We start from the raw sequence: 25,796 nt of genomic DNA, 5'->3' as shown, positions 1-25,796 counted from the left end.
TTAGCTTTAGACCTGTGCACTGGCTGTCCCCCATTCCTGAAATGTGCTCTCTCCTTACCTCTGGCCTTGCAACATCCCCTCTTTTTCCTTTAAGTGGCAGCTCAAGTACCACTTTCTACCAGGGGCTTTTCTTTCTTTTGAAATCGGGTGTTGCCCAGGGTCACACAGCTAGTGTGTATTGAATGTCTGAGGCTGGATTTGAACTCAGGTCCTCCTGACTCCTGGGCCAGTGCTCTGTCCACTATGCCGTCTAGCTGCCACTGCCTGGGGCTTTTCCCTCCCTCCCAAACTACCTTGTATTTACTTTGTTTATGTTTGCATATTTATATTGCATATTTTTTTATATGGAATTATCACGCTGTTAGAATGTAAGCTCCTTGTGAGTGGAATTGTTTTATTTTGTACTTACATCCTCATTGCCTGGAACAGTGCCTGGTATATAGAAGGCCCTTAAATTCTTGTTTGTTGCTAGTGCCCTCCCTTCCTGCCATCTGTCTATTCTGTGTTTACTTATATATATGTACTTGTCTCCTCATTTGGAATGTAAGCTCGTTATGAGGAGGGATTGTTTCATTCTTTGTATTTATATCCCTGGTATAGAGGTGCCTGGCACATAGTAGGTGTTTAGTGATTGATTAATTATATAGAAGACATTTTGAAATTTACTGATGTTGATTTCAGTAATATCAGGATGTTTTTCCTTAGTAGTTTGACCCTTTTTGACTTACCAATATTTGTGATTTTATTTGCAGTTTACGACTGGAAATCCATTGTATGAGTCTTATTACAAACAGGTAGGTTTATTTATTTCTTTTAAAGCTGAGGTAAATTTAAATACAGTGCCATTACTATTCTCATTTATTACTTTGGTTGCCAGTGAATGGAGAAATTGTACAGTTGTGTATTGCTTTACCATCTCTTTTTAAGAAGTATCTCGTCAAATCTTCCTCTTTTGTTTATTGCAGGTAGATCCAACATATACAGGGAGAGTTGGGGCTGGTGAAGCTGCACTTTTTCTGAAAAAGTCAGGTCTCTCCGACATTGTTCTTGGAAAGGTAAGTGAAAAGTAGATAATGTATCTTTCAAGGCTTTATCTGGATCTCAAAAGACTTATGGCTCCTCACTGAGAATTGTCCCTTTGCCTGGAGCTGAGTTGTTTTCATTGTGATCTCCCCATTTTCTTCATAGGAGTTTTGCTGATGTTGCCCTGCTGGACAGGGTCTGCCACTTCTGTCTTAGCTGAATGCCTTGATGACTTCATTTATGCTCCCTTTTTTTTCTCAGAGGGATTAGAGGGGATGGGGAACAAGGGTGAGGATGTTGGGTGTTGCTTTCTGGAGAGGTTGAAGGTTTCTGTTTGAAGCTACTGGGATGACAGAAGGTTCATCTGGAGGGTCATGTTAATGCCTGCTTTTTTCTCTGCAGATTTGGGATTTGGCAGATCCAGAGGGTAAGGGCTTCTTGGATAAACAGGTATATATACACATACATACAAACAGGGCAAGTAGGGAGAAAGCCAGCAGATGGAGGTTAATAAGTTAGCAGTATACCTTCTACCACATTTATTGCCACTCTGTGACAGTAATTGTATATATAAGAAAAAAGTTATTAAATTGTTAAAATTGAAAAGTATTTTTTGAGACTTTTTAATACATGTAATTGATTTTCCTTGTGAATCTGCTTTTTATATCATTTAAGGACACACTACTACGTGACTTTGACTAGGGTAAAATATTACTACAAGGATTTTAAAACTTAAAAATATGTTTAGCCTCAAAAATGGTTGAAGATCTCAGGTCAATTAGAGACACTTGCTTTTTTATCAAAATTAAAAATCATTTTTAAGTCATTATTGCTAAATTGCACGGTGTTAGTTAAAGGTGTTGGACTTGGAATCTGAAATTCTCCCTTCAAGCGTAAGCTTGTCCATGTAGAAGTGGCTATCCTGGTGTCTTTGACTTGGGACAAATCCCTTCTCTTGTCTGGGCCTTAGTTTCCTTTGGAAATGCATATCTTTATGTAGAATTTCAAGGTTTGTGAAGTACTTTCCTCACAACAACCCTGTATGAGGAATAATGCTTGCATAAGTGAGGAAACTGGAGCTCAGAAGAGGAAATGATTTGGCTGAGTTTGCCAAACCTGGGAGTGTCAGCCTGGATGACAGCTCATTCGAGCTCTGGCCTCTTTTCACAATAGGCTGTTGCCTGTGAAAGTTAATGGGTGATCTCTCACTTTCCCTACCACTTCTCACTTGAGAGTTTCTGGAGTAATTTAGATTGCTAAGTATTATGGGTAAAATGGAGGCATTTGTAATACAGTTCAAGAATCTGTGTCATCTGTATGACACCTGAAGTTTATTAATATAATAATATTAGTTATTAGAATGGCAACTGCAGAGGAATGTAGGATCTAATATCATCTACTGGTGAGGGAATTATGAACTTGGTATACACATGAAGTAATCAAAAAATTAAAAACAATGGCATCATGATATAGGAGTAAGACCGCATTGGACTTGCAGTCAGGTGACATGGGTGTGAGTCCTGGCTTTGACATTTAATCTGTAATTTGGAACCTTGAACTGATTAATAATTTATATTGCATATAAAATTTGGTGTTTATTTCAATAAGTTTCATAAATTTGAGGAGCAGATTATTTCAAAATATATTTTAAAAGTTGCATGATATATAATGCAGTAGGAAAAATACAATTTAACAAATACTACATGTAAAAATCAGTCATTTGGCATGAGCTAATTTAAGAAGTGTCAGGTGATTTAGACTTTTTGCATATTTGTCTGCATTGTTAAAATTAATTCTGCTGGAAACCAACACCTAAAGACCACTTGCTTGTACATTTTTAAAAATTGTTGGCTTACCATGTTTTTGGATTTGTAGGGTTTCTATGTTGCCCTGAGACTAATAGCATGTGCACAAAATGGCCATGAAGTTAACTTGAGCAGCCTAAACTTGAGTCTCCCACCTCCGAAATTTGTAAGTGATTATCATTAAAAATGTTAAATGAATTTAGATTTTATGTTTTGTAAGTTATTCTTTTTTATCCTCATAAGCACCAACCCAGGATCTCATTTTTCACTTTTTGTGTATATATATAGATATATATCTGTATCTATATATATCTATATATATATCTATATATATCTATATATATCTATATATATCTATATATATCTATATATAGATATATATATAGATATATATCTGTATCTATATATATCTATATATATCTATATATATCTATATATAGATATATATATATAAGCTTTGTAATTGCTATTCTTTTGAGTAAAAACAGTAAGACTTTCATTCCTTATTTTTTTTAATGTAAATAGTATTTTATTTTTTCCAATTACATGTAAAGACAATTTTCAGCATTCATTTTTTATAAGATTTTGAGTTGCAGATTTTTCTCCCTCCTCCCACTTTCCCCTACCCCATCCCCAAAATGGCAAACAATCTGATATAGGTTGTCCATGTGCGATCATTTCATTCCTTTTTAATGATAATACTAATAACATTAACAATATTGCGTGGGTACTAACATCAAATCTTTTCCCCTTTTCAGCATGACACTAGCAGTCCTTTATTGGTTACACCTCCTTCAGCAGAGTCCCACTGGGCTGTTAGGGTAAGTCGAGCATGGAACCATTGAGCTTCACCTCTCTTCCATGGGGAATTTCATATTGAATGTTTCTAAGGCTGCTCACAATATATTCTGGAAATGGTGATACCACATGGACATTTTTCACTGAAAAATGCTTTGTACAGAATACTGGTTGACTTAGTTGACTTGGTCAATGAATATTATTTCTTAAATGTTTACTGTATATATGGTGTATATGCCATGCACTGTGCTAAGTACTAAGGATACAAAAATAGGCCCTCCTCTTAAGGAACTCACAGTCTAACATTAGAAATTATAGTTTTTGAAAAAGAGAGTAGCGTTTTTGGAGTAACAAATTAAGGCAAATAGCTAAAAGTTTCAGAGGCTAGGTTTATACAATTTAATTTTAAGACTTTATGTTTTTATATAATGCTTCTTCCTGGTTACTGAACCTATGCCAGCTTATCATAAAAGTTAATTGTGAGGACTTGTGTATATTATAACTAACTTTGTTACTTTGTTTTAATACTTTAAAAAATGTTATCTTTTGTTTTTATATCATCTACATTTCCAGTGTGTCTCTTTCCTTCCTTTCCTGGAGAGCTCTCCCTTATAACAAAGAACACCCCCTTTTTGCAAAGAAGAGAGGTATAAGGTGGCTAGGTGACTTCCTTAAATCGTGGGTAGACTGCCGGACTTGGAGTTAGACAGACTTGAGTCCAGATCCTGTCTCAGATATTCTGTGACCCTGTCCTTTAACTACTCTCTCAGTCTCAGTTTCCTCATCTGTAAAATGGAGATAATAATAGTAGGTAGTTCACAGAGTTGTTGTAAGGATTAAATATATTGAAGATTCAAAGCACTTTGCAAGGCTTAAAGCCCTATATAGATATTTGTGTGTGTGTTTTTTTTAATCATGTCTGACTCTTTGTGACCCCATTTGGGGTTGTCTTTCTTGGCAAAGATACTCGATACTCGAGGGGTTTGCCATTTTCTTCTACAGCTCATTTTACAGATGAGAAAACTGAGGCAGACAGGGTTAAGCGACTTGCCCAGGGTCACACAAGTGTCTGAGGCTAGATTTGAACACACGAAGATGAGAATTCCTGACTCCTGGCCCAGCCCTCTATCCGCTGTGCCACCTAGCTGCCCCCATATAAATATTAGTTAATATTAACTATTAGATATCTCTCATCTCTTTCCTTTTTATAGGCCAGGCTTGGGCACCATAATTTTGGAGCATGTGCTTTTGTTGTTATTCTTTCCGTTTACATTGTCATAGTCATTGTTTATTGTTTTCTTGGTTCTCCTTAACTTCACTTTGCATCAGTTCATAGAAGTCTTCCCCTGCTACTCTGTAGTCTTCATATTCATTGTTTCTTACAACACAGTGTTACTCTTTGGTTTCCAGTTTTTTGCTACTACAAAAAAAGCTGCTATAAATATTTTGGAGTATGTGGATTCTTGCTTTTTTATTATTGACTTCCTTGGGGTAATTGCCTAGCAGTAGAATGTCTGGGTCAAAGCATATGCATATTTTAATCTCTTTCTTTGAAAAATTGTACATTGTTTTTCATAATGATTATGCCAGTTCACAGCTCTGCCAGTAGTGCATTGTTGTTGCCCATAATGCTATAGGTTCCCTCCCGCCACATACGCACACACTTAACCCCCCCCCGGTCATCTTTGCCAATTTGACTATGAAATAAAACCTTAGAGTTGTTTTCATTTACATTTCTCTTATTTTTCGTGATTTGGAACTTTCTTTTGCATGGTTGTTAATAGTTTGCAATTCTTTTCAGAAATTTTTTTCCATGTCGTTTGATTAGTTATGACTTAGATAATTTGAAATATTTCTGATTCCATTGATGTTGGTTAGTATTGCCTCCTACCATTTCTTTTCATCCTATGGCATTGCTGTCCACATTCACCCATGGATCCACTTAGCTTGTTAGTTTATTTGGGGCATGCTATTGAGACGCCTCATTTGAAAACTGCCTCTCTGTGTTCTCTCTCATCACGCAACTAGCTAGTCTCTTTTTCCTGTCATACACAGCTGTGAAATTGTCTTTAATACCGTTTGCATGCAAGTATAGCTCCTGAATATGGTGACATCCAAGATCTTTTTTAAACCTTAGTTTTTATTTGTAACCTCGCTAACATTTTTATTGAGACCTGTCTGGCAAGTGACACTTAAAGTGCCATTTTGATACAAAAGATATTGTGGCTAGAAAGTAATATTAATGCTTTTTGTAAAGGAAATGATGTATTATGTCATTAAACTAAGCAGAAAACTATTCTAGCAGATTTCTTTTATGCTGTGTTTCATTAAAAAGGCAAAAGATAAACCCATAGATTAAATAAACTTTTGCTTATCTTTTTGAAGGGGATGGAGAGGAGTACAAGGGAGTGGTGCAGGAAACTATTCTTATGGATTTTTTGGTTTTGTATTTTTAAAAATTTGAGTGTTGTTTTAATGGTAGCATTTAAACTACTATTTTTAATAAACTAGAAATCTATTCTTTAACCCACTGCTTTTACCCTTTTTACACTAACCAGTTTTCTTCTTGAAAAGAGAATAGTTGGAGTACAGAGGGGAAGTAGGAAGCTGCATTATATTTGATTCAGGCATCATGAAATCTTGAATTCCACAGCCAAGCATTTATGATTTGTCATTTTTCAAAAACATTTATTATACAGTATTTCAAAAAAATCTCACTCAGTATAAACACATAGTGATGTAACTGAGGCCGTATGGTGCATATTTCTATAAGCTGGCTGGCTTCAGAGGTCTGGTGCCTGTGCTAAAGTGATCAGGTGTCTCTTTTCCTCAGTCTTCACATACTCGGGCCTTTGCCTTTCTGAGGTAGATGCAGGAAAAGAGGTCTTGTCTTCTAGGTGGGTGGATGAATGGGCTGCTAAACAAGTTTGATTTAAATTTAGAACTCCCTTTTATGCTGTCTCTGCACTGTAAATGTTAACCAGAAGTTAGAAGTGGTTTTTTCATTTGAATGGCTTTAGATTACCACCTATTTTTTTTGTAGAGTACTTTACTATATTTTGTGGTAAAAATGTTCATTTTAATGTAGTGGCTTTCTGTTATAGAGTCAAAATTCTTTCACATGTGTTCTTATTAATTCTGATGAGATAAATAGACACTCTAATTTTCATTTTTGCAATTACAACCATAGCAACATAAGTTGCTTGTTTTCATGTCATATGGTGGGTCAGGGTAAGAGCGGGGAACAACATCCTATATTTTCTCCATCTCATTGCCAGTGACCTCCCTAATCTGTAGCCAGCCCTCCAGCAAATTTCTTTCATTCAAGGAAAAAAATCTGCATTTGAAGCCTGTACAAGTTGCCATAGCAGAAACTGTATTGAGGATATCTTGTGATCTCAGCAAGAGAAATGGTTAGCTGTCATTTAGTTTTTTGTAAGATCTCATTTTTGACACTCACACAGGCACGCTTTTTTACTTATTCAGGCTATTTCTTACCAACTAGGTGGAAGAGAAGGCAAAATTTGATGGAATTTTTGAAAGCCTTTTACCTATAAGTGGTTTGCTTTCTGGAGACAAAGTAAAACCAGTTCTGATGAACTCCAAGCTACCTCTCGATATCCTGGGCAGGGTAAGTATGCTTTGTATCATTATTAAATTATGCTTCCACCAAAGCAAGCGTTCTTCACCTTATTTGTATCAGTCCGGAGAAGCCTGTGGATAGACCTCTTCTCGGAATCATTTTGTGAAATGCATTAAATACATAGCATTACAAAAGAAACCAAGTATTTTGAAATATGGAAGGAAAAAAAAAGCTCATGGGCCCTCTGTTAAGGACTCCTGCACTAAAGCCTTATTTTGAGTAGCTCATTGTGTCATGAAACTGATCCTGGGCTCTTAAAGGCTCTGTCAATGGAGCAAAAGCTCTGGCAGGTTTACTGAGCTGGAGAGGCTTTGGTGGTAGATTGTGTGTTTTTTGGAGACTGGCCTTCCCAATTAAGGAAAAGCTGACCCCACAGTGTTGGCCACAGCATCTCAGCAAGACAGTCTTATGAAAGTGGAATAGTTGCAAAATGTTTGTGTGTGTGTGTGTGTGTGTGTGTGTGTGTGTGTGTGTGTGTGTCTGTGTCTGTGCTTTTTACACCCACAAAGTCATCAGTCCCTGAAATACTGCTTTTAGCTATGTGACCCTGGGCGTGCCCCTTGAAGTCTATACCTTAGGCTTGTAATCCAGAAATGTCAAACATGCAGCCTCCCTGTGGTGTATTGCACTTCCAAACACTCCCAAGTGTAGCCCAAACCAGATCAAAATGTAATTGGGCAATATTTAACAAAGCAAATAAAAATATAATGAAACAGATAATGTTAATATGTGATTTTCTCAGTCATTTTCTGGCCTGCAAGTATCCTCAGGTATGGCTTGGTGGCCTCTGGTTCTGTTTGAATTTGACACCTCCTTTGTGATCTGTACAAGCACTGAGATGACATAGAGGATAGAATGCTGGACTTGGAATAAATAAGACCCGAGTTATAAATTTGCCTTAAGCACTTCCTAGTTGTGTGGCTCAGATAAAGGTCACTTAGCCTTTTTCCTCATCTATGAAATGAGGATATTAATAACACCTGTCTCACAGGATTTTTATTAAAAATCAAGTAAGACAGTATATGTAAATCATTTTGCAGACCTTAAAGTGCTGTGTAAATCTTAGCTAAAATTGTTGTAATTATTATTATCATAAAGTGTGATTATAAGGCATTGATACTGTTTCTTTTCTGTATGATTTATGGAATTTGTTTTATTACTTTATAAGTCATACCCTAGAATAAGGGAGTTGGGCTAGAACTTTTAGGTGTGGGGTTTTTTTTTGTTGTTATAAATTTCTGTAATTTTAATTAAGAGTGTGGTGCTATGTAAACACACCCTTAGTGATGAGGCACTTTATATTTAAATATATTTATATATACACATGCATATTTGCCTATATATATTTGATGGCAAGTACCATATATATACATATATACACACATACACATATACAGAGGAGGCAGCTAGGTGGCCCAGTGGATAGAGTACTGAGCCTAAAGTCAGGAAGACCTGAATTCAAATTTGACCTCAGACGCTGATTAGCTGTGTGACCCTGGGCAAGTCATTTAACTTCTGTTTGCCTTAATCCATTGCAGAAAATAATGGCAAACCACTCCAGTATCTTTGCCAAGAAAACCTTATGGACAGCATTGGCATGCGATGGTCCATGGGGTCATGAAGAGTCAGATGCAACTGAACAACTGTACAACCACCACCATCACCACCATATATATTTGCTTTAAAAATGTTTACTTTTTTTCACATTACAGTCATTTCTGAATATACTCAATAAGCCATTTTTATTTAAAAAAAGAAAAATAAGTCGTGTAAAACCAACCAACACATCAACTGTGTTTGATGGTGTTTGCAATGCAGACATGAGTTTATATTACTAAAAGATTTTATAATTCTTTAAAAGCAATTTGTTGATCTCTCTTCCCCTTTTTATCCTCCTCAGCACCTTCTTCTTCTCTCTTCCCCTACCCAATTTGTACTAACTTAGCAATTGAGAAAATTCATGGCAGCTTGTGAAAATTCTTAGAAATTAAACTGAGCAATCTCATTTTACTGTTTAAGTCGAATGAAGCACAAAAAACAAATTCATAGGGAAAAGAATATTAACATGTAACATGTTAGTGGACTCATGGGTCCTGGGGGCATGCAGTGGAGATCCTTTCAAATGAATCCCCCAGAACTTCACTTGAGGTACTGATTCTTCCACTCCGATGTGAACCTATAGAAATCTTCGAGCTCTTGTATTTGGGAACTAGAGAATTTGGTTGATGTTGAGTTTTGTTTAACATGGTATACTAAAAAAGAAAAATTGATGTAAGCTTTTGTGCTAAGACATCAATGTATTGATAAAAGTGTGGATTTCTTGGGTGCAATTTGAATCATGACCAGGTGTTAGGAAGAAAAGGAACAAAAAGCTATAGAGACAGTGAATTTCAAAAGATATTTCCCTATGCGTTTTTGTTCTGTATATTTATATAAAAAATACTTGTGAACTATTTTGAAAATGTTTTCTAATTAGATCTGTATTCCTTACCCTGCTCTACACTGTTGTCTCTGAATCTGAGTCCTCTAAGGCTTTCTAAGGTTTGACAGTTACTGTTCACTCCATTTGTTTCTATTGACCTGGAAAAATTGAGTTTAGTAGTCACACTAGAGTTTCTGTGCATTCTTATACCCCAAAACTCTTCAGGTATGTATTTAAATAACTAAATGAAAATAGGGGTCTTCAGAATCTAATCTTTCTTTCTTAGTAGTTTTTTTTTTTAATCTTCCTTATTTTAGGTCTGGGATCTCAGTGATATTGACAAAGATGGACATTTGGACAAAGATGAATTTGCTGTGGTAGGTCCTTTTTTCTTCCTTTGTTACTCTTTAGTATACACGCAGAGGAAGGACATAAGAAACTCAGGGGTTTCTTGATTTTGCAGTCTAGGTTTATCCCTCTTTTTCTGTCTTTTTCCTTTTTCTTTTAGGGGCAGCAACAGGCCTGTGTTTGGATCAGTGATCCCACTTCCCCTCATTTGGCTGCCCTCTGATGTATCTGACCCCTTACTCTCTTCCCACTGCTGCCTTCCCTTCTCATTCCTGGTGCGTCTGGTCACTTGCTGTCCTTCCACAGCTGCCTTTCCTCCTATCTGCCATATGTCTCACTGCCCTTGCCCTGATTCCACTGACATCTTTTTCATTCCTGAGTACATGCCACTTTTCCTGCCTCCTCATCTTTCTTCCTTATGCTCAGTGCCCTCATTGACCTAATCACTGGTATTTTGTTTATAGCAGTGATAGGCATTTATAGCATTAATTAATTCTATTTAAATCTACTATACGTGCAGTAAACTAAAGGAGCTAAATGCTTTGGTGATTTCAGAAAATGCTACAATGGGAAATAGTTAATGAGAGGAATATGTAGTCACTTAAGTTAGATGATTAGAAAACTTAGTTCTTAAAATGTATGATATATAATAGTTTTTGAAGAACTACTATCTCAGAGATGATCAGTAAATATATTTTTAAAAAATTCTGATTTTTTAACTTGCTTATGATGCGAAATACAATTATCAGTCTGGGTACTCCCTCCCTGATACAGATCATAGTTGGATTTGTGAATTATTATGGCCCCCTCCCCAGTTTATCCTTCATGGCCCACCTTATCATGATGTAATGTTATAGCTAGATTTAGACTAGGCAGCAGGCTTTGGTCTGTTACCAAGACATTCTTAGATCCATTCTTGTTTGATAGAACCTGTGAGAATTTGTCATTTGCTGACACATGGCCTTTGAGAGCCTGGGGCTACTGCCATAGTGCACTGAGTCAGTGGGAGAAGGTATTGATGGAGCTGGCCCCACTGTGTACACTGTTATTTTATTATCAAAGTCTGGACTCTGTGCACATATCAAACCTTTTTTAAAATAACCATCAACATCCTTATGATACTTCTATAAAGTGTTAATGCTGGCCAAGCAGCTAATTAGTACATTGAAGGCTTGTTTTTTTAAACTGGTAAGAAAGGACTCATTTTAAAGTAGATTTTTAGTATGCATGTATAAGGAAATCTTGAATTTGATATTTAAAAAACTACATGAAGTATGCCCATTTTTGTTAGGGTAAGTCAATTTCTTTTATTTCTCATAGTACTTGAGAAACCATTTTACATAATAGAGGGTCAGTCTTGATGGGTATAAGTTCTGGTTCTGACACATATTAGCTGTGTGATTCTGGACAAATCGGTGCCCCAGTCAGCTACTTATGATTTGTAGATGAGTTGCTGATCTAAGTCAGTGATAAATGTTTTTACATGTGAAGTTCCCTGCACGAATGAAATCACAAGACCAAATTTAGAAAAACAAAATTCAACCAAACCATTGTAGAGCCAAAATTTAATTCAGCTTTTACTGAGCAGTCTTAGAATCTGCAATTTCAGTAATTTGGAATTGGAAAATGTGTGATTTATGGAAATACTTTCAGGACAATGAATGGATCATGTATTCATAAGTGTGGTTTTTTTTACTTGGATATCAAAATTCCAATACTGGAGAATTAGCAAATATGGAAAGAGAAATCATTCCTTAAACATTTTTATTTGTGGGAAAACGTTCTTTAAATTTTAGTTTAGAAGCTTCTTTAAATTGAGTCTTGTCAGAGAACCATAATTGTGGGAACTGCTATCATTGCTGTTCCTTATGTTCTTTTTTTGTTTTTCTCTTTGTTGATTGACTTTTATAGGTCTGTTATCATTTGTTACTTGCAGGCGATGCACCTAGTATATCGAGCCCTTGAGAAAGAACCAGTTCCATCTGTACTTCCACCATCGCTTATACCACCTTCCAAAAGAAAAAAACCTGTTTTTCCTGGTGCTGTACCTGTTCTTCCCGCAAGTCCTCCACCCAAAGATAGCCTACGTTCAACTCCTTCCCATGGCAGCGTGAACAGTCTGAACAGCACGGGAAGCTTATCTCCCAAACATGGCGTAAAACAAGCCCAGGTAGGTTTTTAAATTTTTTTCGTTTCTAGATGGTCTCTATGGGAAAATACTTTCTCTCTGTATTTTTTGTCAACTTATTGTTCTACCAATTACAGTATTCCAATGAGTGAGCTATCAAAATAGGATGATAGAAAAGGTGTTTTGTTTTGTTATCTGAACATACAATTTTGACATGTTTAATCACTGTCTCTAACTGCATAGTCTAGGGTACCAAGAGAACAAGCACCACACGGCAAAACAGACCTGCTAAAAATAGAAAGGAAAGCTCATGTAAATAAGGTTATTTTATGTGCAGATTTTATCTGTGTGTGCATGTGTATTTACACACATGGGGAGACACATAGATAGTATATACACATATACACCACACACACATAGCAGTTATGTGTGCATATATCTGCTAAAAAGAGGAAAACTCATGCAAATATAGTTAATTTGGGTGCAGATTATATGTATGATTTAAATACACACATGTATGTGTGTACGTGTACATGTATGTATAGCTCTGCCTCTATTATGTTGTCACATCAGCAGAAGAGATCTGTCACAGGCTCCTTCAGAGTATGTGCCTGTTGGTTGGAAAACTGTTGTTGCTTCTGGGGATCTGTTTGTCGAATTATGCTGACTTCTAGTTTCCCTTCTCTAAGTGCCTGGTAGACATCTCAGAATGTATATTCTGTTTAAACTCATTATCTTTCCTCCCATACTCACCCTGTCTTCCCACCTTCCCCATTAGTATCAAGGGTTAGAGGCTAGATTTGGACTCAGTTCTTCCTGAATCCGGGGCTGGTTCTCGATCCACTGTGCCATCTAGCTGCCGTAAAATGGCCCTTTTCTTTCTTTCTTTTTTTTTTATTTTGGCGAGGCAGTTGGGCTTAAGTGACTTGTCTAGAGTCACACGGGCTAGTGCTTATTATGTGTCTTGAGGCTGGATTTGAACTCAGTTCTTTCAGACTCCAGGGCTGGTACTCCATCTACTGCGCCACCTAGCTACCCCCAAATTGATCTTCTTTAAGCACTGCTGTGGCCATGTCATCGTCCACTCACCTACCATCTTGGTCATTCTTTTCTGGATCATCTCCAGTTTGTTAGAGTTCCTTTTGAAACCTGTAACTGAGCATCATAATCAAAATGGGATTAGAGTTGGACACTGGACAGTAGGACTGTCACATTTCTAATTTTCAGATCTGTACTTGTTTTACTTCAGCCCAAGATAGAGCACTGGGCCCAGAGCCAGGAAAACCTGAGCTAAAAGCTGGCCGCAGACACTTACTAGCTGTGTGACCTTGGGCAAGACTCTAAATCTCTTTTTGCCTCAGTTTCCTTATCTGTAAAATCAGGATGATAATAACATCTGCCTCCCAGGGTGGTTGTGAGAATCTCATGAGATAATAATTGTGAAGTGCTTAGCACAGTGCCTGGCACGTAGAAACATTATAGAATGTTGGTGTTTATAATTATTATTATCTAGCAACATGGCTTCCAACCCTCCCTTCCATGGGAAAAAAATTATAGATCCTCCGTGTATGCACCTCACAAATAGTAGTTTTATTGGTTAGGAAGTTCAGCATTTTATTTAGTAAGGAGAGGAAGGTGATGGTGATAGTGTTGAGGCACTGAGAATTCCTAGCAACTGACTTGTGAGTTCATTCTACTTAAAAAGTTACAAGTAATCATTGAGGATATAACTAGAGGAAAAACAGAGATTTGATCATCAGATCCTATATGAATAAAACAAAAGCCTTGAAATAAAAAGAGGGACGTGTAATTTTATTTATTTATCTTTGGCTAGGCAATGGGGCTAAGTGATTTGCCCAGTGTCACACCACTAGTAAGTGTCGAGTGTCTGAGGTCAGACTTGAACTCAGGTCTTTCTGACTCCTGGACCTGTGCCCTATCCACTGCACCACCTGGCTGCCCCCAGGGACATATATTTTGAAGGCTGATAAAGGGAAGGTACTATTTTGTACCTCATTTTGTCATCAGTTAGAATCAGTTACTCCCAGAAACTCTGCAAACTAAAATATCTAACAGTTTTTTCATGAATCCATAACAGATTCAACAGAAGGGAACATCCCTAGCTTTGTAAAATCAGTATTGAGGACAGCAACCTGTCATTGGTGCCATTGTCTGACACAAAATTCCGAAATGGATAGGTTGTTGGTTTTAGCTAGTGTCATTTCTTATCCTTTGTTAATAAAAACATGTGGATTCAGTGGTCCTCTTAAAGATAACTAACTTACATTTTTTTTTTTTTAGCCAGCAGTGAATTGGGTGGTACCAATGTCTGATAAAGTGAGATTTGATGAAATTTTCTTGAAAACTGACTTGGACATGGATGGTTATGTGAGTGGCCAGGAAGTGAAAGAAATATTCATTCACTCGGGCCTTACTCAGAGTCTCTTAGCACACATATGGTAAGAATTGAAAACCTCTTCAGAAATTTCTTGTTGGATTGAAGCTTGCTTTGGGATTGGATGTAGTTCCTGAGAGAGTTCAAGTGGCAAAAAAAGGGGAGAAGAAACCAATAGCCAGTTACTCTGAGGACATTGTGAAAGAGTTGTGCCTTTTAACCGTAGATGAAACTGAAGGGCAATTTTATAGTATTCTTCAGAGCTGCCATATGAAATTTTAGTGCAAGGGGACAAACTGTTCTTAATTTTCTGCATATAAGTTTACAGAAACTTATTTAATGAAGTATCTGGGAGCATGTCTTTACTTTCAAGACTAATTTTACCATAAAATTTTTTTTACCATAAATCTAAAAATTTGGGTTTACATTGTAATTCTATTCTGGAGTAAATTTGAATCCAAGTGAGGAAATTGTGGGTCTGTGATTATAAGTTAATGACATAGTTTGTTAAAGTAACTGTAGTAGAATTTTGTATAGTCAAATAAATGTTTGCCTCCCTCAAAGTAATTTATTCCCTTTGCAATTGGCTTCAGGTCTGGTTATGCATTGAGTTGTGTTGTCTTATATCTTTTTATTGTTTTTTGTTTGTAATTGATATCTCAGTTTAATTATCTGCTTCATTCCTCTAATTTGTCCCCCAATTTAACCTCAAAAGATGGGGTTCTATAAAAAGAAAGTTTGCTGACTTGGAAGATACTTCCTCAAGTGGAATCCCAGATGCGATTTTGAGCCATGGCAGTATCATTAGAATAAGCACGTTAGTTCGTCAGGAGGCATTAATTAAGCACCTCTTTTGTCTCTATGTCAGGTGCTGAGGATACAAAGATTTAAAAAATGAAATAATCCTTGCTTCCAAGGAGCTTACATTCTAGCAGTTGAATTCCCTGTGAATCACTATGAAGAATTAATTTCTAAAAATGATTCTTGAGGATATATTAAATATTGCTTACTTAGCATTTGCTTTAAACAGTCACACCGATCGTCCTACAAGAACATTTCCAATAGGCTCTATTCAAAATTTATAAGTCTAACAGGAATGGGTAATCATCCACCCTTTACTCCTTGCCAATTGGTACTGCACCACTAACTGTCTAATTACGCTATGACGTAGGGTACACTTGCCACTCTCCTTTGAGCCTCCTCCTGGTTCGCTGCTGGCTGAGAGCAATCAGCCCCGTCTGCTCTGTACACATTGCAATGCTGCAATGTAGGCCTCCGCTTTTTTGCAATTCCTGATGTAAAGAGACTTTCAGCGTGCCAAATTAACCATATAGGTTGCTGAGGTATAGAAATTCTTTCATTAGAGAATCTTAAAAAGAGAATAGATAACTTATCTTTTCCAGTATGGAAATGGTTAATCATAATAGTTCACATTTTTGTAGTATTTTATGGTTTACAAAGAAAGCCTTTTTCTCTCAAACACTCTGGTGTGTGCAGATAGTAATATCCTGATTTTGCAGATAAGGAAATTGCCTCAGGGAGTTTTAAGTGACTTTTTCACAGTTACAGGGCTAGTAAGTGGCACAGCTGATTTTGTCCCAGAATTTTTAACTCTCAATACAGTGGCCTTTCTGCTCTAACTGTGCTGCCTCAATCACTGTCTAAGAATCCAGAGAACATCTAGTCCAACCTCTTAATGTTACAGACAAGGGAACTGAGACCCAGAGAAGTGTGAGGTTTCAGAGGCAGAGGCCAGGAGTGTCTAGCCTCACTAGTAGATAAATGCTAATTAGTATTGCTAATTCACTAGCAGTGGTTTGTGGGATGCTTTCAGTCACCTCAATGGCTTTATAAAACACTGAATTTACATATAGTAACCACTTCAGTTCTCTCTCCAGCAGTGTAGGAGTTACCACTTCACAGAGGTACATGACTCAGCTTGTTGATAATGACTTATTCATGTGGTTCTGTTTGGCATAAAAGATAATGGAGTCAGAGGGGAAGAAAACTTCTCTCCATATCATATGGGTCAGACTTAAAGGAAGCTAGGTGGCATTGCCTATTTTGTAATTAAAAAAGGAAAGCTCCCTTCAAGTCTTCAGAGGGATTGCAGTGAAGCTAATTGCATGGGTACATTTAGATGTGCTTTATTAGTACCTTGCTGCATGAATGAAATTCTGTGGTCAGTCAGGGAGGTGTAGAGTAGCTGTTAGGGATGGAAATTACTTTTTAAAAGCTCAGTAAATGAATATTTGTTGAGTGCTGGCAGGCATCTTGGCACTGCGCTAGATACATAATAGGCAAGACAGAGCACAGAACACACAGGATGCTGCTTCCTTCATGTAATTTATAGGCACACATGGGACCAGCCACCAGAGCTATTGAAATGAACACCCCCTCCATGTATGCAGCACTCTTCATGCTTAAATAGAGACTCTCCTAGTTAACCTGGGGTTTTCCGACATCAGGCTCACAATGTGGTGATGGTGGATTTTTGGGTCTCTCTCACAAGAGTGACATAATTAGGCATCTTCAGTTAATAGAACCTTAGAGATATGGCCTCTCAGGGAAAACAAGTAGAAATTGAGGTGGGAGAAAGAAGAAAACAGCTCGTTTCATTCTTTTTGCTGTCAGGGTAACCTTTGTGGGGGAGCTGGGTTGGTTTAAAAACATTGGGGACTGGATTTATGTTTTGTACTTATTAGTCATGATAGATTGATCAAATAGATAATAATAAATAATAATAGATAATAAGTAATCGGCATTTCCATGCTTTTGACAGGGCCCTGGCCGATACAAGGCAGACGGGAAAGCTAAGCAAGGAGCAGTTTGCGTTAGCCATGTATTTCATTCAGCAAAAGGTTCATAAAGGAATCGATCCTCCTCAGGCTTTGTCCCCTGACATGATCCCTCCCTCAGAAAGAAATACTCCTCTTCCGGTGAGTGTCACAGAGGCCAAGGAGCACCTCAGCTCAGGCAGTGGTGACAATAAGCCACCGTGGGGATGCGGGGGTGGAGGGTGTAAATCTGCCTGAGATATTTTCTGTAGGTCCCCCTACCTCTACTCCCTCACTCTGGAGTACTGTAGATGTGAGCTTGGACTAAGTTTGGTCATGGGAGGGACCTTCTCTGTGCTTATTTTTCCACTGCTATCTTTGTTCTGCTTTACTCTGCTTAAATGTGTGCTCTCAGGTATCAGTTGATCATAACGGTCATTGACATTAAGAAATGATTACCTTATTCTTGCACGTTTGGATTTTCTTCTAGGATAGTTCAAGTACTCTTGGATCAGGGGAATTCACAGGAGTAAAAGAACTTGATGATATCAGTCAGGAGATTGCTCAGCTGCAAAGGTATCTCATAAATTGCTTTTAGCATTTTCTCCACTAAAATGTCTCCAAAAGTTATACAAAGTATATAGTAATTCCTTGGAAATAACAGGGAAAAACTATATGTAAAAATGGAAAATTGGTGTTTCTATTACATGCCAATGAGTCACTCACCAAGTATTTTTAGCTATGTATGACCTATGACCTAGTACTATGTGCCAGTAGAGATTCAAAGACAAAAGTGAAAGCCCTGGATTTCTATCAGCAGAAACAAATATACACATAATAGGCATGTAGAAAAGCAGTAGGAGCTGGGCTAAGAGGGAATCAGAAAAGACTTCATGTAGAAGGTGGTGCTCAGGCTGAGTCTTGACACCAGAATACACAGAGGCAAAGAGGAAGAGAGAATGTATTAAAGACATGGGGGACAGCTAGTGCAAAGGCATCAAGATGGGGGCTAGAGCATTGTGTGTGCAGAATAGCCAGTAGGCCTCTATGACTGGATTCTAGAATAACGAGTAAGAAAGGTAGGTTGGGGAGAGGTTGTGAAGAGCTTTAAATGCCAGACAGAAGAGTTTGCGCTTTATCTTACTGGTGATAGGGAGCCACTGGAGTTTTTTGGGTAGGGAGGTGTTGTGGTTATATCTGTACTTGAGGAAAGTCACTCTGGTAGGTCTGTGGAGGCCGGACCCTTAAGGCAGGGAAACCATTGGTGAGGCCATGGCAATAGTCTGGTAGAGAGGTGATAAGGACCTAAGCTTGGCGGGTGGTTGCATGAGTGGAGAGAACGGGATATATGTGAATGATGATGGAGAAAGGAACGATAACATTAGTTACTATTTGCACATGTTGGGAGAGGGATAGTGAGGAGTTGAGGATGACCCTGGTGCCATAAACCTGTGTACCTGCAAGGATGCTGGGAAAAAATAAACATGAATTCTGTTTAGTTAAATTGACTCATTTAATGGATTTTTTAAATGACATCTTTTGTTTGAGAACATTTGACAAACCTCACTTTGGTTCAGTTTCTGTCTGAGACATGTTATATTTGCTTATGAGTTTAAACTAGCTGTATGATTGTGGGTGAAGCCTCTTTACAGAATCATGGTATTTCACAGGTTTATTTGAATTCAGGTCCTCCTGACTCCAGGGCTGGTGCTCTGTCCACTGCACCATCTTGCTACCCTCAAAATGATTCACTCCTACAACATACCTGACAAATGGTCATCCAGCCTCTGTTTAAAGTCCTCAAGTGAAGGGGAACCCATTCTTCCTGAAGCAGCCCATTCTTCAATTTGGGATGGCTCCGATGTTAGGAATTTTTTCTTTGCACATTTTTGCCATTGCTGCTTCTTCTCTTTACCCTCTAGGGCTGAGCAGAACAAGTAATTTTACTTCTATGCGACGACCCTTCAGATACAACTTTTAATCATTCTTCCAAGCAAAACATCTCCATTTCTGTTAAATGCCATTAACTTGAGGCTGTACAATCGCCAGCTTATCAATGTCCTTCCTAAGATGTAACTCTCAGAACTGAACACAATGGTCCAGATTTGGTCTAACTAGGGCAGAGCTTAGTAGGACCATCACCTCACACACTAGTACTTTTGGCTGCCGTATCACACTGCTGACGTATACTAAGCTTGCCATCTTCTATATCTTTAAATAGAGATTAGTATGGGCATGTAGTAGGCCCTTTATAAATACTTGTTGACTGACTGATTTGAATGTCGTATAGACACCAAATTTCTATTTTCATACATAGTTTTGTAAAAATTTTCTTGGACAAAATGTTGTCTATCTGTAGCTCCCTGATTTTGCACTTTGGAAATTGAACTTTTGAACTCAAGTATAAGATTTTACATTTATTCCTGTTAAATTTTATCTTGTTTGAATTGGCCCAGTGTTTTAGCCTGCCAAGTGTTTTTTGGATTCTGACTGTCATCAAGTGTGTTAGCTATCTCTCCTAGCTTTGAGTCATCTCCATATTCGGTACATCTGCCATCAGTGCCCTTTATCTGAATCAGTGATAAAATTGTTAAACAGTCCAGGACCAGGTGCATGTGCCTAAGACGGACCAGTAGAGAGATGGTGGATGTAGAGGTGGAAAGGACATCTTGGGATGTCACGTGATCTTTTCTTGTTATTTTACAGATAATGACCCTAAGACCCAGAGAATTCCCCAAAGTCACACAGGTGGTATGTGGCAGAGCTGAGGAATCCTAGAGCCTGGCTCCAGATCTGGCGCTCTTTCCACTGCTTCATGCCAATAACTCTTTTGTATCTGTCACATTCAGACAATTCTCAGTCTTCCTTACTGCATGGTCATTAGTTTTCAAGCTCTCTTTTATAAAATAATTTCAGGAGATAATAATAACAATAACAATGGCATTTATATGGTAGTGCTTAAGGTTTGCGAAGTGCTTTACATATGTTAACTCATTTGATTTTTATTAAGTGTTTTGCTAAATTATATGAAATTATATGAAAACTATTTTCAGTACTCCCTTGATTTACCAATTTAGTCATCTTATCAAAAAGGAAAATAAAATTGGTCTGGGATAACCTATTCTTGATGACGCCACTCTGTCTCCTTATGATCCTTGCTTCTTTTCCAGATATTCATTAACCATTTCTTTAATAATACATTCTAGAATTTTGTCAAAAATTGAAGTTAGACTTAGTCTAACTTCTCTGGTTTGCAGACTATTCTTCTCTTCCATTTTTTGAGAAATTGGGACTATTTGCCTTTCTCCAGTTGTACATTCTCCATGATCTTTCAGATTTGTCGATGGACTTAGTAACACATTTTTCAGTTTTTTCGGTATTCAGGTGTGTCATTCATTTGTCCAAGTGACTTGAAATCATCAGTGATAGCTAGGTCCTCTTTTACTGTTCCCTTTAACTGCTGATTTGTTCTGTACTTTCCAGTCTAATTATTCTCCTTATAAGTCAGTGCAAAGAATTGGGCATCTCTCTCTGTGTTCTCTCCATTATCGATTATCTCATCCAACCTGAGCAGACATCCTCTGCCGCCTTTGATGCTCTTCTTTTTCCCAGTCACCTTAAAGGGGGTCTCTCACCTGCCAGCCACTATGGAGCCAAGTCGTCATGTCTTGAATGATAAGTAGCTACATCTTTTATATGATATCTGGCTTCCTTTCCTTTTTTTTCTTAGCTCCAGCTGTTCAAAGTTCTACCTTATTTTCTTTCTCATCTGTGTTAACATTTTTCTGCCCTCCCATCTCTTAGCGCTGATTAGGATTTTCTGCCTTTTTAGATCTTTTTTTCTTTTTTTTTTAAAATGTAAGCCCTCTCTTTTTCTTTCTTTCTTTTTTTTTTGAAAGGCATTTCATCTTCCATGCTACCTTCGAGAGGAGAGAAGCATTCCTCCGTCTCCTTTGCGTTTTCTTCTAGGTGGAGATCAGGCTGCACTTTGACCATAGCATCCATTTTGCTATGGCAAAAATAGATACCGTATATTCATTGCAGTTCACTGCAGAATTCTTCCTGCTGTCTACATTTATTGAACGTGACATCTTTTGACATCTTTAGTCTTTGTTTTTCTTGCTCCCTGGCTTGTGGGTATTTTCAGTCCTACATTTGTCTTTCTCGTCACCTTTTGAGCATCTGTTAACACCCTGACAACTGCACCCAGTTTCTTTTCCCTTCTCTAATCTTGTTTTACCAGCTTTCCTTACTTACTTTGTCTTACTATCTTCATCTCCTTGATGTCCAGTTTCCCTTTGTATAAGATTAAATTTTTCTTTCTTCTTCCTTTTTAGGTCCTTCTGCTTTAATCCTTCTTGAGTCTCTCTCCTCCAGTCTTTTCCCTTCCTCTTTTCCAGTTTGAATTTCTCTTCTCTAAATTTAATCAATGGTATTCTTCATCATTCTACAACTCTATAAAAAATAGTCACAATTTCTTCTCTTCCTTCAGCGCTTACAGCCTTCTTTTGAACGCACTACCTTCACCTCAACTTCATCTCTTTGGGGCTCATATTATTTTTAATGATGAAGGTGATGATGATGATAAACATTTTTATAGCAATTTAAGGTTGCAAAGTGCTTTACATATTTAATTAATTTGATCCTCATAGCAATCCTGTGAGGTAGATGCTATTACGATCCCCATAAGATGGGAAACTGGACACAGAGAAGTTAAGTAATTTGCCCAGGGTCACACAGCTAGTAAGCGTCTGAGGCAGGATTTTGATTCAGTTGTTCCTGAACCCAAATCCTGTTCTCTCTTTACTGTACCACGTAAGATCACTCTGATTTGGTTGACCCAGGGCTATTTTACAAGTGAATTTTTCAGTACAAACAATAAGTATAAAGAAATTAGTGAAAGGCCAGTGCTGTCAGTGTGGGCCAATGTTGTCAAGGAAGACTTCATGGAAGAGATAGAATTTGAGTTGGATTTTGTAGGATGGATAGGATATGGGTAAACCAAGAGGACGAGGGAAGAGCCTCAACATCCCAATAAATATTTATTGCCTAACTGATTCTGCATGTATGTTTTTCACTCAGAGAGAAGTATTCCTTGGAACAAGACATTCGAGAAAAGGAAGAAGCCATCAGACAGAAAACTAGTGAAGTGCAGGTGAGAGCATCATGTGCTGCTGCTAAACGTCCAAACAAGTTTTTTGTATTAAATTTATCCAATAAAACTAATAATTTGGTCGAATTAGGAGGAAAATCCATTAATGAAGCTGCTTCACTGTGCAACCCGCGCGCGCGCGCGTGCACGCCCCCCCCCCCCCCGCCCTGGTATTTGTATAGGCAGCAAGCAGAAGTAGACTTTGTCCTGATATGGTCGCTACTTGACCACCAAACCCTGCTTTGCCTCCAGAGTCAGCAGTTTAGTTGTCTCCCTTCCTACTGGCATAATCCTTACCTATTCATGCCCTTCTTCCATACCCACAGAATGCATCATCTGCCTCCGCTAGCACTCATTTCTAACAGTTTCATTCTGACTTTGAGCCTCATTCCAACTGCCCTGGATTCTTTGTCCACCACTAGAATTCCACTGTAGTTATTCAGGACTTTAGTTTCCAGCGTTGCCAGACTCCTTGGCTTCTCTCACCTTCTGATGAGCCTGCCCCATTAATTCCTATCTGTGCCTCACCCCCACACCCACTTTGTCTACTGCCACTGCTGGAGAAAGCCCTGTGTTTGAGCATAGCTGGTGTACTACAAAGATGGTTATCAAAGGGCCCGTTATAGGATCCTAGGCTTTGAGCTACAAGCGATTTTAGAGACTCTCTAGTCTTACCCTACAAGTAGTAGATAAAGAAAGTGATGTGAGCCAAGGGAGGTTAAGTGACTTGCCTAGGGTCCTGTAGGTCGAAAGTAGCAGGACTAGCCTTTTTCATGGCTCTTCCGTTCATCTTCCCTCAGCTGCTTGGCTTCTTTTCTTTTATCCTTCCTCATATCCCCTGATGCTGCCTTTTCTACATAATCAAATGACCTCATCGCCACAGAAAACATCAAGACTTTTGGTGTGATATCCCCCATTTATCCCATTTTCCACTTAAGATCTCTGTCTCCATTTACCTTCTCATTTTTTCCTTAAATCTAAAAGGAAGACATGTTTGCACGAGCCTTTTCGTTTCGTGGGCCCCAGCTGGTAGTGCCTTCCCCCACAAGATTGTGGCATCTGAGCTCTGAGGGCAGGCGCTGTCTTTTGCTCCTCTTGGTGTCTCTAGCACTTAGCACATAATAGGCTCTTAATAAATAATTATTAACTGACTGACTGTTTTCTACATACAGCTGTGTATATACCTACTGTCTTCTACCATTAGGATAAAAGGTCCTTTAGAGCAGGGACTGTTTTACTTTAAATCTTTGTGTACTCACTACCTAGCAGAGGGCCTGACACACAGTAGGTACTTAATAAATACTTGTTTATTGATTGATTGGGAGTTAGTGTGATATACTGAGTTGCTCATTGCCACTTCAAGGTTATTCTCCTACCTGGACTACTCAGTTACCTCTTCTCCTTTGAGTTTTGTGCTATTCATATCTACCACCCAATCAAAATCCTGGTAGTTGTTATCTAACAGACTCCCAGGTCACTCACCTTCCTTCCTCAATGAATTCCAGTACTTGACTCAAAGTTTTTCTCTTCTCCCCAACTCCTGCACTTTTATTTTGAGATGTCAGCACATATACTGATTCATCCTCAAATACTAGCCACTCAGTTCCTTTAGCCTACTCATTTTCCATGAGCTACTTCTCCACCCCACTTTAGCCACACACAAAGAAAGAGAGTGAGGCTTACAACTTTGTGCAACTCTGCCTCTCTTAAATCCAATTCACACTTGAGTCAAGACATCACCCTGTGATGTCATTGGTCTACTTCGAAAATGAATAACAAACAATATATCCCACATATAGCTTGCATTTTATATATTTGTTGTCTCCACTATTAGATTGTGAGCTCCTTGAGGGCAGGGACCATCTTTTGCCTCTTTTTGTATCCTCAGAGTTTATATAGTTACAATATGGCATCTGTAAAATGAGAGGATTTGACTCTCTGAACCCATGGGATGGGGATCAGGACTGGACCTGTGATTTCATTGGTATAATAAATGCTTAAGTGAAGAAACTCCCTTTACCTGGTCTAGAGTAGAGATGTGAAACTCACTGACTTGACACCTGCAAAAATTCAGACTGAACCACATTAAAATGTAATTGGGAAATGTTTAGTAAAATAAATACAAATGCAGTGCAACATTGATAATGTTAATTTGTGGTTTTCTAAGTCATTAAGTGGCAAATAGATCCTTTTTTTTTGGTAAATAGTATTTTATTTTTTCCAATTGTACTTAAAGATAGTTTTCAACATTCATTTTTAATAAAATTTTGAGTTCCAAATTTTTCTCCCTCCCCCGACAAAATGGCAAGCAATCTAATATAGATTATACATGTGCTATCATGTTAAGCGTATTTCCAAATTAGTCATGTTGTGAAAAAAAGAGCAAAAGGGAAAAGTGACAAAAAACAAAAAACAAAAAAAAGTGAAAACAGTATGCTTTGGTCCACATTCAGACTTCATAGTTCTTTCTCTGGCTGTGGATAGTATTTTCTGTCACGAGTCTTTTGGAATTGTCTTGGATCATGGTATTGCTGAGAAGAGCTGAGTCAGTCATAGTTGGTCATTGCACAGTGTTGCTATTGCTTTGTACATTTTATGGTTCTGCTCACTTCACTCAGCATTACTCCATGCAAGTCTTTCCAGGTTTTTTCTGAATCTGCCTGCTCATCATTTCTTATAGAACAATAGTATTCCATTACTTTCATATTCCACAACTTGTTCAACCATTCCCCAGTTGATGGGCATCCCCTCAGTTTCCAGTTCTTTGCCACCACAAAAGATGCTGCTGTAAATATTTTTGTACATGTGGGTCCTTTTCCCTCTTTGGGATACAGCCCTAGAAGTGGATCAAAGGGATGCACAATTTACAGATCCATTTCTATTTGTGTTTGTCATCACTGGCCTAGAGCAGAAAGCTGTTATGTGTCAGAGATGGAACTTGTATCCAGAGATGGAACTTGTATTGCCTTGGGCTAGTTCTCTATTCACTCTGCCATACTGCCTTTCTGGGGTACGGATGGGCTGCTTGAGGGGCTTGGCCCATGGTTATTGAGAAATAGGGATTTGTTGATGTGGAGTGGGAGCTCTGGGTTTCCTCCTTGGGGGATGGAAATGGAGAAAGGTATCAGTGTCTAGTCAAGGAGGGACTTTGAGAACGAGCATTGTCAGAAATGTTGGGGAAAAAGATGCCCTGTTATGCCTCTTCCATTGGGCCCTCCAGCACTCCGTGTGGTCTGGTCAGTGGATGGTGGGCTTGGGGCCTTGCATACTGTAGTCATTTAAATGGACAGTTTGTAGCTAATGTT

At 38.2% G+C, this 25,796-nt stretch overlaps 1 protein-coding gene across 6 annotated transcripts in view; it reads left to right on the top strand.

Moving 5' to 3' along the window:
• EPS15L1 (epidermal growth factor receptor pathway substrate 15 like 1) overlaps window positions 1-25,796 on the top strand; it is a 129,081-nt gene that overhangs the window by 23,911 nt on the left and 79,374 nt on the right. For 5 of the 6 annotated variants that reach the window (XM_078154060.1, XM_078154061.1, XM_078154059.1 and 2 more), the window contains exons 2-13: window positions 753-798; window positions 970-1,055; window positions 1,426-1,473; window positions 2,899-2,994; window positions 3,587-3,649; window positions 7,132-7,257; window positions 10,009-10,068; window positions 11,976-12,209; window positions 14,469-14,626; window positions 17,345-17,501; window positions 17,830-17,915; window positions 22,422-22,494. In XM_078154060.1, the coding sequence (XP_078010186.1) occupies window positions 753-798; window positions 970-1,055; window positions 1,426-1,473; window positions 2,899-2,994; window positions 3,587-3,649; window positions 7,132-7,257; window positions 10,009-10,068; window positions 11,976-12,209; window positions 14,469-14,626; window positions 17,345-17,501; window positions 17,830-17,915; window positions 22,422-22,494 (1,233 nt within the window). Of the gene's footprint in view, window positions 1-752; window positions 799-969; window positions 1,056-1,425; window positions 1,474-2,898; window positions 2,995-3,586; window positions 3,650-6,916; window positions 7,040-7,131; window positions 7,258-10,008; window positions 10,069-11,975; window positions 12,210-14,468; window positions 14,627-17,344; window positions 17,502-17,829; window positions 17,916-22,421; window positions 22,495-25,796 lie in introns of those variants that run through there. The other variant, XM_020969190.2, reaches the window with a different exon arrangement.

Source organism: Phascolarctos cinereus, unplaced genomic scaffold (assembly GCF_003287225.1).
Source record: "Phascolarctos cinereus isolate Bilbo 61053 unplaced genomic scaffold, phaCin_HiC Scaffold_4;HRSCAF=312, whole genome shotgun sequence".
In the NCBI taxonomy this organism is placed as follows: Eukaryota; Metazoa; Chordata; class Mammalia; order Diprotodontia; family Phascolarctidae; genus Phascolarctos; species Phascolarctos cinereus.
This window is presented reverse-complemented; position numbering and strand designations above follow the sequence as displayed.